This window comes from Onychomys torridus, chromosome 3, assembly GCF_903995425.1.
Source record: "Onychomys torridus chromosome 3, mOncTor1.1, whole genome shotgun sequence".
NCBI lineage: Eukaryota > Metazoa > Chordata > Mammalia > Rodentia > Cricetidae > Onychomys > Onychomys torridus.
The window spans coordinates 48,043,377-48,057,397 of record NC_050445.1 but is presented as its reverse complement, the minus strand read 5'-3'; the positions used below and the strand labels follow the sequence as shown (position 1 = coordinate 48,057,397).

Here is a 14,021-nt window from a genome sequence, read left to right as displayed (position 1 = left end):
ATTTCTAAGCTATAGAACGTCGAAACAAGGTTACTAGATCAAAGGCATAGTGGTAGTGGTGGCAGTAACAGCAGTTCGAACCAGGACAATAATAATTACCACTCCTACTACCAGGAATAGTAGCAATCCACTTCCTGTTTGTCTCCTGGAGGAGATTAGCAAGATTGTGGTAACTGTGCTGGGCACACAGCTCCTAAACAGAGAGCACTGTGTGCCACTGTTCTGGATGCTCAGCACACCCCTAAAACTACAGGAACAGGTTTACCTATTTTAAAAACTAGAAAACCAAGGCGCTAAATTTAACCTAGCAAATACATACTAACCACATAGGAGCTACTTTGCAGTTTTGTATTTTACTGATGTTAGCTACACTTTTGTCTTTGTGTGACTGCTGTCCTCATATGTATTTTGGTATAAGCAATCTCATGTCTATGACAATTATAAAAATAATGAAATGAAAAATCATGAACATACATGAAAATGAATAGATACATGTGGATAGCAATAAGTATATGGTTCTTCTGTCGAAAACAAATTAAAACACAGGGGAAAACATACTGGATTGTTACAGAGGAGATATTGGAGGGGAGAGAGGAGGGCTGGAGACAGAGCAGGTAACAATCTAGATAAACATGCAAATCATAACACACATACTTTCACAGTCAGAAAGTTGAAGGACAGGCTAACAGTAAAAGAATAACACTTAGCAGTCCCTGGTAGCATACAGGGGCCTGCAAATGATTAAGTGGGGGTGGTTTAAAGCAAATTTCATTATTCAGAAGAGTAATACCTTTGCAGAATGATTTGGGTATTTTTCCCCAATGGAAGAAAAAATTAAGAAATTCCCCCAAACACTCTATTTTTTTTTTTTTTTTATTGAACAACAAACAAGAGATCTTGTTAGTGAGGAGGTTCAGAGGTGAGTAGGGGCTGCGTGTTAAAGGCACCCTGTCCCTGGCACCATCATCGGAACAGCTGACCTCTGACATGCCATTTCGCTGGCTCTCAATTTCCTGATTTACAAAGAAAGGAAGTTCAACAGGCCTTCCATAAAGGTTCCTTTAGTGAGAAACTGCAACGGTTAACAAATCTGTCACTAGAGAGCATAATGCAGGCAAGTCAAAACCTAGCAATAGGAGTAATAATACACATTTTACAGAGTTCAGAGTCTTAATTCTTGATAGCTAAATCAGTAATTTAATGACCCACTTTAAACTATGTCCTTTTAGAACTGAAAAGTACAGTAAGATCAATTAGTGAATTTTCCATTTCCAAATGCCAGATGTAACTACTCGATTCTTTAATTTTCATATTGACTTTTTTTAAAGTTGTCATTTTGGATATGGTTCAGATGACTTATTAATGACTTAATTTGTCATCTTAGAATGGTGTCAATCCTAAAGGAGCAATTTAACAAAAATGCCATCCTCTAGAGACCAGATATAATGGGTATCAGGAAATAAGGAGGCTGCCCAATGCTAAGCAGACAACAGACAGAGAAATAAATAAACTGCACACTAAAATTTCCAGCAGGAAATGTTGAATATAAATTACTGAAAGGAAACGAAAGTGGCAAAAGGGAATTTGCTTAAGCATGACAGCCTTCTGAAGTAGCGTTCACAGTTTTAACATTTATATTTTTCTCAGCATTATAAATAATACAGTATTAACACTTTATGAAAGCATGAAGTGTCACCAACTCATACAGCATAATTTCCATGGGCCTGTTAAACTTGTTTCCTTAAATGGCTGTGTATTTTTTTTTTCTCAAAAGCATACATAAAATTCCTCAAACATCCCAACTTAGAAATAATTATGTGAAAACCACCTTTTAGACTGTATGGAATTCCCTTTAAAAACCTATTCAGACTTTTGATAGGATCTCTAGGTATGAATCCTTCTAAAGACATATTAAAACCATTTGCCCCAACCAATTTTTATAGGCTCAGAGTTATGACGTAAAGAAAAAATGCAAGGCTTGCACAGTTATCTAAAAGTCCTGCAGACTAGCGGTTCCCGAGTAGTATGTCATAATTATCTTATCTACCAGTACAAGCACGTGCATTTATTTATATCCTTAGATTAGCTCAAGTCTAATGTTACTGGCACTTGTATACAGGAGCGGACTTTTTTTTTTCTAATTGCAGATGGAACTTGAGCTAGATCAAAGGCATTTTAAGAAGGTCAAATTTTCCTTCTCTGAAAAACAGAGGATGTGATCTCACATCGTTAATTAATGCGGAGCCATGCCCCTTGGCGCCTTCTCTTAGTGGTGCTGAAAACCAGGTCCAGCCATGCTCACCTGCTGGGATGGTGGAAATGTAGACTTACCCAAAAGAGCAGGTTGAGGGCGTAGAGCAAACAGCGCAAACACTTCACGGAGTCTTCTCTGGCCATTGTGACTCTCCGGAGGGAGAAGCCCCATCCTTTCACCACATCCTACCGGGGCAGGCAAAGGAGCCGCGATCTGCAGGGGCGGGTACAGCAGAGAACTAACTTCACAGCAAGTGCGCCCCTAGGCCAGCCTAGCGTTCTACTGGTCCTCGGATGGGTCCCCAAGATCCCCAAGCCTAGTTTACTTGAGACATCGTCTCATCAAAACTCATTTGTTAGAGTCATAAAGGAAACAAAACTCCCAAAAGTTCTAACGTGGCTTCAGATAACACCTGCTGCCAAGAGAAAAGGCTGACTCTCCGGATGAATGAAGGTGTACAGTAAGCGGGTTCCCAGGAGACCTGCGGCGCGGCCTCCTGCATTCTGATGAGACTTTCTTTGCGCCCTCCCAGGGGACTGTTTGTTCGCATCTGTCCTAAAGGTTACAGACCTTTAAGTCTCTGGAGATGCCACAGGCTCTTCTGCTACCCTCACTCCCCCAGACGACGGACACACACACACACACACACACACACACACACACACACACACACACACACACGCACACAAGTGCCCTTCCTAACAGGACAATTCCTGAGTCCCAGCTCCGCGCTCCCCGCCCCACCACCAGGTCGCACAGCCCGGGTGTGAACTCGGGGGACCACAGGGGGCGCAGCGGGGAACTAGGATTCCGCCCCGGGACTAGGGTTTCTTTAGGAGAATGTGAGAAACACTGTTTGTCGTCCGGGAATAATGGATGAGCCCGGGGCGGGGTGGCGGGGTGGCGGGGTGGCGGGGTGGCGGGGAGGGGACTTTGGGGAATCAGGACCGGTGCAGTTGTGCCCACTCCGGGCAGGTCATTAACCCACCCCACAACCTCAGGGCCCTGCACGCCGCCGCCGCGACCCTGAGGTCCCAGCCGCCCGCAGAGCACAAAGCCCGCGCGGTCAGGCAAAGCCACCGCGGCCGCGCGCCCCCGGCAGGTCGCACCGTGCAGCGCAGAAGCCACTCGGGCGGTGCGGGGACGGCGGGCAGGAGAGATGCAGGACTAGTGGCCACTCACCTTCCGAGACGCGCTCCCGCCGGGGGACAGTCGGGAACACACGGCGGACACTCATCCGGGCAGGGACGCTCCTCCCGGAGAGCCAAAGGGCGGCATTGGCTCCAGCAGCGGACGCTTCCTCGTCTTACTCTCTCCAGCCGTCGCCGTCGCTGACTCCTGGGAAAAAAGGAAAAAAAAAAAAAAAAAAAGTGCCGGGCAGCAGTCCCTGGAAAGTCTCTGCTAAGCCACCTCCCAACACCGCTGTCCCTCCCAAGTCCTGGCCAAGTCCGGACGAGGCAGCCGCCTGCGGCAGCCAGAGCCAGCTGCACAAACTCTCAGCGCATGCTCGGCCGCTGGCTGCCGGGTTGGGTCCTAGTGGGTGTTTCTTGTCCCTCTCACCCAGAGTGACACCCCAGAGGGATTCTTCAACTCTGCCAAATAGAATGCTAAAGAGATAAAAACCTGCAAGGCTGGGAGGAGTCCTCGCAGCAAACCCCTTTAAAATGGAGGCGTCGTCTCAGGAATGGAGGTTGAGTTATAAGCATAAGGAAACAGGCTTTTATTATATGAAAATATTTGTGTTTGAAAAGGGGGGCCAAGGGGGCCCAACCCAATTCCTGCAACGAGAGACTAGTTTTCACAACCTTTATGGAGCCGCCTCCTGTGACTTGTCATTAACATGGTGCCCTATGATCCTTATTGATTTGTTGCACTCCCCAATAAAAAATAAGTAAATAAATAAATATATAAAATAATAGTTCTGTTCCACTCCAATCCACTAATATTTGCAAAACCACCAATGTATCCCTATCCAGGCTTAGATTTCAGATAGGGAAAGAACAAGCTAATTCTTTCAAAGTAATCCAAACTTTTCCAAATTTCTCTCGATCCGGTTGTGTTGACTAAGTTCTAACTGGTGATTTATCTCAAAATGCACAAAGGGTGGTAAGTCTTCGGAAAACCACCTTGTTTTTTAAACTAGAAGTTCAGGAAGTATCACGATAACCACAGAGCATCTCTGAAAACCTAGCTTCTATTTCAGAAGTAAGAAGTTTCAAACTAAAAAAATTAGATTGCTGGATCATGTTGCTCCCCCAAAGAGATTGTGTTTTATCCCTCACAATAGTAGACATTGCTGTGATCATTTGTTCCCACATCTAACAGCAAATAAAACCTCACTAATAAATGTGAGTGACCTGAGACCCAAACATCTTTGAGGAAAACTAATAACTGCAACCCTCAATACAATTTGCAGCTGTAGTCTGTGTCCATCATCACCTGTCTCCTGTGTGACCAAAGTGACAAGGAGACATGGTCTAAATTGGTTAGAACTGAGGTCAACACCGTGAGACAATGTGGATGCCCAGGGCTACGCTTTTAACATTCTTCCTAAGCAAATCATAAGATAGCCAGCCCTAAAAGGCATACCAGAAGTACAGCCATCCACACAAAGTGCCAAGGGAAGAATCCATCACATGACTCCCACTCCAGGAACACAGTGACTTCTGGAATTGTGGGGAGGAGCCAAGGAAGGCGCTTTTATCCGTTATGGATGTGTTCACCAGTGAAGGCAGCTGTCTGCTTCACAAGGAAGGCAAATGAGACAACTCGCCATCCAAATGCTGTTGGTGCCACACACTTCCTGAGAGATGTAAAAAATCCTCATAGAGGGCAGGCTTTGCCATTAAAACCGATAAAAGGAATGCCAACAATGCTCACATCTCAGAACAAAACCTCCCTTCCATTGTTAGAAGACTAGTGCTTAAGGATCACCTACCCTAGAATGATAACATAATAAAATAGATAAAAGTGTTTTAGAGGCACACTTGTTCCCTTTTTCCATAGTAAATAGGGAATGTGGAACCAAAAGAAAGTCAAAGTACTAGTTTCATGTCACCTCTTAGTACAATCAGAGTCCATGCTACTATAGGAAATCCCAGCTGTCTGTCTAGTACAACAGTCCAGTGGTTCTCAAGGTCCCTGTGTTAGGTCACTTCTAGTGAGCTTTGAGAGAAATCCTAAAGCTCTGGTGAATTCCAGCACACTGAAGTCAGAGTCTCCAAAGGTGTAGCCTTAGCATGCAATTTATTTCAAAATTCCCAAAGCAACTTTGGTGTGCACTAAAGTTTAAAAATCTACTGGGGTTTCGTGGAAGCCTAAAAATGAGCAGAGGAGCCTCTTCAGATGGAGCAGGGTTAAATTCCTCTCCTGCCAGTTGATGATCTGAGAGTATCCCCCACGTTACAGAAAGAGGAAAACAACTGTAGTTACTTCTCTAACATTCCTGACAAATGGTCTTCAGGAACTTAATCAACTCCAGCATAAGCAACGTCATCTGGTTTAAAACATTGCAGCACAGGGCAGTTGTAATGGCCTCAATTGGACCATACCTCTTGCAATTTCTCTACCCTCATTTTACCTTTTTGCTGCCACAGCCTGAGCAAGGTCTCCTACCAGAGAGCACTTGGGCTACAAGAGGGTAGTCAGTTTCCTCTCCCTCTCCAGGGGGGGGGGGGGCATCACAGCTGTCATTCTGTAGGCTCTGTAGTTTTCTCAAACCACATTCACTACATGGGCACCATTACCATTTGAGTAAGGAGTGGCATGTTAAGAATGCATATTTCTACTCATTGCCCAGAAGGCAGGAACCCATTCTAAGGCAGTGTGTGCTTCATTAAGTATTATTTGAGTGTAAGGCACTTACTGTACCTCCCTCCTGCTGAAGATGTTAAAAATGTAAGTCCCTGCCTGCTGAGAAAAGGCACAACAGTTCCTTTCTGTTTATTTAATGGTAATAATATGAGTAAGATCTGCATTTACAAGCAGCCTCAGAGTGAAAAGCAAAGCTCAGCCATGCAGTGAGACAGGCACAGGCTGTCTCTGCACCAGGCACTTCACTCCTGCACAGCCAGTCTTCCCATTCTGCTCAGAGAGGAAGGAACAGCACAGGTGCTCGGTTGCTTGGATGAAGGAGTTTGGCTGGCTTCTGAAGATAAAGAGCAGTTGAACTCTCCACGGCCATCAAACAAAAGAGGCTAACGGTTTTCTTTAACAAGTTTTATGTGCATATCATAATGGCTGCTTCCCACCACGACAGATGAACTTATCAGAACCATGATGGGATACTGAGACTCAACTGAGTTCTTCGGGACTATGCATGCAGCTAGTAAAGGAGGATCTAAGATTTTAGTTTCTAAATAAGCTTCGTCTTCCTCTTTCCACTGTTAACCTACATTACAGCATCTCAAATCTGGCTCGGGGTACATTGGCAGGCTCCAAGAAGGAAGACAGACTGGTCATTTTCTACTAGCCCTAGGTCAAGTGCATATGCTCAAGTTATGGAATATATTCTTACCAATAAAAAAAAAAGGCCTTTTCTTTGCTAAATCAAGTAACGTTCACTATACTATAAGTTTAAAATTCCCAAATAAAATGCAAGGTATTTGCTGAGCATAGTAACTCATGCCTTTAATCCTAGCATTCAGGAGGTAGAAGGAGGAGAATCCCTGTGAGTTCCAGGCCAGCCTGGTCTACTTAATGAAATTCAGGACAGCCAGGACCACATAGTGAAATCCTATCCCAAAAAGAAAAAAAAAAAAATTAAAAAAGCAAAGTATCTGGTCAGATTTAAATTTCAAATAAACAAAAAATGCCCCCATGCTCCACAGAACTAATACCACTATATGTAGCTTTCAATATTTACCTGAAATCATTATTTAACTAACAGCCTAAATTTTTCTTAACTAAATTTGAACACATATACAACTTGGAAACTAGAAATTCTACTCAAAACACCACTACACTAAGTAAGGAGAGCGTTTCACTGGACAGGGAGCTGACAAACGGCTCTCTTACTCTGTGGCAATCATGGGGGTCGTCTTCTCTCTCCTACGACTTCTGACATATAGGCATCATCTGAGTGGCCCGGGCCTTCCCATGTCCTCTCATAGTCACAAAGCCACTGTGTGAATCCAGACTTCAGATTCAGTCACTGTCTCTGGAGGAAAGGAAACTGCTTCCTCCCTGCGGCTCTCTCTAGGGATTAAAGAAACTTCCTCAGAGGTAGTATGGGAAGCTGTCACTCTGGCCTCATTTCCTATGGCACTGTGACATAGGCATGAACGAATTAGTTGCTAGCAATAAGTATGGCTTTACCACAATGGATATTAAACCAATCAGAATACAGTCTCTGCACCTGGGGCAACTCTTGTCACAACTTCAGAGATTTTTGCACTCATTAACCAGCAGGGATTGGAACCAACAACCCAGTTGTACTCAGTAGGTATCATTATTAGAAACTTAGATAGTAAAGAGTCAAAGTTCTAGAGAAATTCTAGCTCTCAATTCACAACTTTGTTGGCATACTTTCTCTTCAGATATAAAACTTAGAAAATCTAAAAATGCCTTTCCTTTATGAAAAACCTAAATTCAGATATTTCAAATAAAACGAATGGAAAGAAAAAGAAAAAATTCAAGTGCATTTAACTATTAGACACCAAACCCTTCATCCTTAACAGAGTTGTCACAAAGCACTCCATTGTGTCAGGATGACAGCTTTCTGTTATGTTCACAGTACAATTAGAGAAAGACTAAACCATCTGTGACACACCCTCACCTTTTGCTCCTTCAGTTCCTACTCCCACTGGACACTTCATAAAATGTTCATTCATTTATAATATTGAAATGTTTGTTTTTTAAAATTATATCCATTTAGCTACATCAAACACAGATATGCTCATTCTACCAGGCATAAGATAACTATTATATGTAGTGCAGCTATGATTTTGTGATTAGAACTCAGCCTTTACAAAAATCGAATCATTGGGATTTAAATTTTTCTCTTATTATATGTGTATCTATGTGTGTCTGTGTGCACATGTATGTATAAAGGTGTACTTATGTGTGCTTGGTAGCCAAAACCATATTTTCTGATCTAGAGCTGTAGTGAATTTCTATTTCATATTTCATAGTATGGATGCACACATGATTGAAGGGTGAGAAAAAACTGTCTTTATTCTCTCTTTAGTGATGATGCTATATTTACTTAAGTGACACAGATGCTTTCCATTATGTTGTATCTTTTTAGGGCTGATTTTTTTTCTCAAGGAACAATATAAACTGACCACTAATCTCAGGGGAAAAGGATAGAGTGGCGATGTATATCAGCAGCAGAGGAATTCCATAGTGAACCCCCACAGTTAATTTTAATGACTTCTGGGTGATTCCATCATTGGAGTACATCTCTTAAATTTATGATCAAATTAAGTCACTGTGACTAGCAGTAGAATAGATTTGCAATGTAGCAGGATTGGTTCAGAAAATGCATAAATATTTTCCAAAATAACTTGTAAGAATTAAAATATGTTTAGGTTTTTGTTGTTGTTGTTGTTGTTGTGTGTATAAGAGAGAGAGAGAATTTTCTGCTGATGTTTTATGAGTCTCTGTTACCTAGGTGAAATCTATGCAAGTCTGCCGTGTAGGATAAAGTGGTCCTCGTTTCCAGGAAGGAAGCTTAGGAACCAGCAGCAGTCAGCCGGGCTGGAGAGCTGACCACAGTGTCATTTCATTAAGTGGGTCCCAATGGCCATTCCTTAGATCACATGTGAAACTAAGAATCCAACAGGAAACTTGTGCTACCTAAATTGAGTCTCTCCCCATTTCTCCTTCCCCTTGTTGTCATGAACTTACCTATAGATCGATGACATCATATGTTCAGCTCCCCCTTTCCTTCTGCTCCACAACCTTCACGCTATTAGGCTCCAAGTCAACCAGGCAAACTTACCCAGTCCACAGCACATCAAGCTTTCACACACAGCCTCATTTCACTCAGTTATGGGAGCAGATGAGGACGGCCAGAACTTAAACTCTAGACCAATCAATTAGAGTGTGACTGGAACTTGAGCAAAGACTCATCAAAAGGCAGTGTAAATTCAGGCAGCCAAGCGGAACGGAGTATGAGGGGAATGTATTGGCAAGCCCTTGGTGGAAATCTCAGCAGGAAGGCAGAGGGCAGTCAAAGAGGCACAGCAAATGGTGTGGGGCAGGTGCCCTGGTAGATGGAGAGATCTCAGGGGGAAGGAATCAGGAATCGTGTAGGGGAGAGAGAGAAAGAGAGAGAGAGAGAGAGAGAGAGAGAGAGAGAGAGAGAGACAGAGACAGAGACAGAGACAGAGACAGAGACAGACAGTGAGATAGAAAGAGAGAAGGGAGGGACGGAGAGAGGGACGGAGGGAGAGAGGGTGTAGAAAGTCTCCCTGAAGCAAGACTCCCTTTCCTGTCAAGGTGATTTAGACACACTTTGCCAAAACCAAACTCTGAGGCTGATCCTGAGACCTAAACTCTAGTCCATACAAATCAGGGAATAAGGCTGCAGGGAGCCTAATTCTAAGAATCCAAAATTCTAATTGGGAAAGTTTGCAACTTCTGGATTGAAGATCTTAATGCTGGGTTGAGCATCTTGTCGTGAGTTTAGAGCCTGCAATGGCTGTATGTTGATATATGTGAATGAACAACAGCAAACCACAAAAGAAGTCTGAAGGGGTGCCTGCACTTGAGTGTTGGTTTTACCTCTTGCTAATGATGTGATAGAGACTGCCAGCAGCCTCAGTTTCCTTATCTGTACATCTGCCTCCTGAAGTGGCCATAGACGTTGTGTAATATGTGAGTGGGCCTAAATTTATCTGTGGTCACATTGTCCTTGAAAGTTTAAATAGAATAGGCTAAGCAACTTACCTATGAGCAGTGGGTAAAAATGTTTCCCTCTTGCATTCCCTTTGGGGATTCAAGAATGGGGCAAGAAGGAGGAAATACCTGCAGGTTTCTGATACAGTTTACAGATCATCTTGCCAGCTCCTGCACACCAGCCTTCTTGCGGAAGGTGACAGCCTTTAGGAAAAGTTTCCTAAAGCACACTAGTACAGGCTATGCTCACTGCTGCTTTTGACTTATGTCTCAAAGAATGAGGAGGGGCTTCTGTAACACCACACAGACCACTCAGAACAAGCATTAGCAAGACCCAGCCTGCTGTGATCTCTGTGTTCCCAGTAGACCCTCTTGCTGGTGTCTCACACTAATAAAGCTTCAGTTTCAAATTCCAGGTGACTTCTCATGCAGATGTTGTAGCTATCTCTTTTATTTTATTATCTGCCTCTACCCTAGAACTTTCGGCTTTCACATAATCCTCTCCCCACCCCCCAAAAAGCCAACTTTTGTTTTGTTTTACAGTACTTACTATATGGTAGGCACTATCTTTAAGCATCATACAGATGGTGGCAATTTAATACTCCATCTATCTCAGTCATGAGGAAATCAAGGCAGGACATGTTAAATAAAGGCCAGAGACAAAAATGCAATGCTAGGTTGTCTAGCCCCACAGTCTTCTAAGACCTAATAGTCCAGGAAAATACCTAGAAACAAATGACTGTGTAGTAGTTAGGAAGAGTATTTTGATAGAAATAGGTAGGGTGTGCTGGAGGAGATCTGGGAAAAAGACCTTCTCTATTGGCAGTATTTAACAAAGGGAACAAACACTAATCTTTTAAAGAGTCTAAGGGCAGGGGAAACACTGGCTATTATAATTGTTTCCTAGACATTGGCAAAACCTTGAATGTATTGACCATTCTGATAACTCCTGTAGGAAAGAAATTCCCTTTACTTTGTATATACAAAGCCAGAAGTGTGTGTGTGTGTGTGTGTGTGTGTGCGCGCGCGCGCACACACACACACTTAAATGTGTACATATGGGAGATTCTTATTAACACCAAATAAGCTTATTACTCCATTGGGCATGCTTTAATAAACACTAATTTTTATAAATACTGAGTCATTCTAAAGGATTTGGCAAAGGAAATGTGAAGAACACAGAACACAGAAATGACAGTGTGAATGGAAGGAAACTGTGTGTGAGAGAGGGAGGATTGGAGAGAAACGGGGAGGAGTATAGAAAATAGCTAGAGACAAAGTAAAAAGCAGAAAGAGGGGAGAAAGAAAACAAAGAGAAAGGAGAGAGGAAGAGGGAAAGAAAAGAGACAGAGGGAGGAAAGGAAGGGAGTGGACTTTCCATGGCTGCTGCCCCAGAGCTGGGAAGCCAGCCCTCCTTCTTCTCAGCAGTCACTTCCTGGTACTCATCTCTAAAATGCGAGTCCTAACACAGCCCTCACCCCATACAAGGTAGAACAAGAGAACAGTCTCCTTTGTTTCCAGGCCTCTCCAGAGACCCTCTGTGTTCCAGAGGAATATTCATGATTCTGACATCCATTCTTAGAAACTTCAACAGCTGGTATGATAAGGGTATGCCCTTTAATTCTATAGACAATAATAGTTCAATGTTTTTTAAAAAAAGAAAGAAAGAGAGAAAGAAAGAAAGAAGGAAGGAAGGAAGAAAGAAAGAGAGAGAGAGAGAGAGAGAAAGAAAGAAAGAAAGAAAGAAAGAAAGAAAGAAAGAAAGAAAGAAAGAAAGAAAGAGGGAAAGGAGATGGCAGCTCCTAGGTATGGTGGAGGAGAAGGCTTATTATGGCTATGTGGGAGAGCATAGCCAGAGTCAGAGACAACTGGGAGAGTGAGGGGAAGAGAGAGGAACCAGGCGCATCAGCAGGGAGGCCCAAAGAAAGTACACTAAAAAGACCAGGGCCAGGTGGTGGTGGTGCACGCCTTTAATCCCAGCACTAGGGAGGCAGAGGCAGTCGGACCTTTGGTGAGTTCGAGGCCAGCCTGGTCTACAGCGCGAGATCCAGGAAAGGCACAAAGCTACACAGAGAAACCCTGTTTCGAAAAACAAAACAAAACAAAAAAGACCAGGTAACCAAAATAGTTGGATTATATGGGGAAGGGCAACTCAGCCCCTGGGCTGGAGAAGTTTAGGGTAGGGCCTGGGGTATGGCAGCCAGGATACTCCAGTAACAGACAGGCACTCAGGAAAGAATGTGCAAGGAAAACCTGGCAGCCAGAGTCAGCTTTGGTAAGTTAAACAAGTGCCTCAGCTATTTGTCCTGCTTTTGAAACCTAACAGTTTTGATAGAGACAAACCCTACCACTGTTCTGGAGGGTTTCAAAGGTACAAGGTTAGTTTACATACTTTCTTTACTCCAAAATAACAATAACAAAAACTTCCTATTTAACAGAACTTCAGAAATGGCCAATGTGTTATAGAGGTCAAATATTCATTGTTTTTTCTGGGTGCATCTAAGAATTTTAACTCTTAAGTCTGCTTTTCTTTTGGTTCTCCTTTGGCTTTTCAAGTTTTAAAATTGATGTAATTAAAAAACACAGTTTCACAAAGCACCTGTGTTCATATTCACTCATAATTTCTTTTAGACCTCAAGCATTTATCATAAGTGTAATTGCACTTTCTGAATCTGGATCAACCAATAGCTACTGATTTGTTCTTCTAACCCAAGTTCAAGCACATAAACCGTGATGCACTTAATTTATTTTCATTCATTTATAGTGCCAAATGACAATATTATTGGATTTTTTTTTAACTTGGAAATCATCACAAAATAATTAATGGATCAGTGATCTGCAGTAACTCAGTGAAAATGTCCTTGTGATTTTCAATTCAATAGAATGAGGGAAAGGTATGATTTCTAAAAGGCATGTTTTCTGCTAAAATTCACAGGGCAGTCCCAATGTTGTTGCAGAATACGTGTGTGCACTTTAAAGATGTGTCTCTGCTTAAGGCACCTTCTGATTGGTTTAATAAAGAGCTGATATGGCCAATAGCCAGGTAGGAGAGGATAGGGAGGATTTCTGGTGAGAGAGAGGAAGAGGAGGAGGAATCTAGGCACCAGATTTCGGCAAAGATACTGAAGAAGTCAGACATACAGTACAAAACAGAGATAACTGAGCCATGTGGCAGAATGTAGATTAAAAGAGAAAGGTTAATTTCAGTTACAAAAGCTAGTTGTAAAAAAAGTGTAGGCCAAGCTTTCATAATTAATATTAAGTCTCCATGTCATTATTTGGGGGCATGGCAATCCAAAGATAGTCTGACAAGGAAGTTTACTATAAATGTTTCAGAAATTTCTCATGATGTAGGTAGTCAAGCTGCAGTGAAATCAGCTAGAAATATCAAAGACATTTCAAACCCTTGGCTTGGTCTTCAGTGTCAAACCCTCTACTGGCACTCTGATCCTCCACATGATTGTTACAAGGAAACACTTACCATGCCCTGATGAATACAACAATTACAACACAAAAGAAATCATTAATGCATCAGAACAGAAAGACTATGGTCTGTTAGCTTGTAATTAGGCTTCTGCTGTAATTATCCTCCATCTGAGAAATTTTCTTAATGTAAAAATGATAAAACAAATCATAAGCATTCACTTCATTTAATTAATGAGCAGCTAAAGGCACATTGAGTTTAATCTGTACCTTTTTATATGTTTTTGTAGGCATCTTAATTATAAAAAAACCCTGAGTGTGTTTTAATATTAACATTTTACAATACCTATACCCCAAAGCCTTTCCCAGACACCCTTATTTCCTCACCTCAGAATCTTGTCCAAAGTTCCATTGTCGATGCTAATTGTAGGTACTGAAGCATTAGAAGAGGAAAGAAAGGATTAGCGGAGCACAGGGTGAGTGGAAGTAAAAAAGACAGGTC

The 14,021-nt window shown here is 42.4% G+C and overlaps 1 protein-coding gene across 2 annotated transcripts in view; it reads right to left on the bottom strand.

Moving 5' to 3' along the window:
• The window catches only part of Tspan12 (tetraspanin 12), a 64,109-nt gene extending 60,192 nt beyond the window's left edge, over positions 1 to 3,917 (bottom strand). The window contains exons 1-3 of one of the 2 annotated variants that reach the window (XM_036182478.1): positions 3,878 to 3,917; positions 3,437 to 3,592; positions 2,332 to 2,467 (exon numbers count right to left, since the gene is read on the bottom strand). In XM_036182478.1, the coding sequence (XP_036038371.1) occupies positions 2,332 to 2,397 (66 nt within the window). In that variant the 5' untranslated portion in view covers positions 2,398 to 2,467; positions 3,437 to 3,592; positions 3,878 to 3,917. Of the gene's footprint in view, positions 1 to 2,331; positions 2,468 to 2,824; positions 2,887 to 3,436; positions 3,593 to 3,877 lie in introns of those variants that run through there. The other variant, XM_036182479.1, reaches the window with a different exon arrangement.
• Positions 3,918 to 14,021: the final 10,104 nt, after the last annotated feature.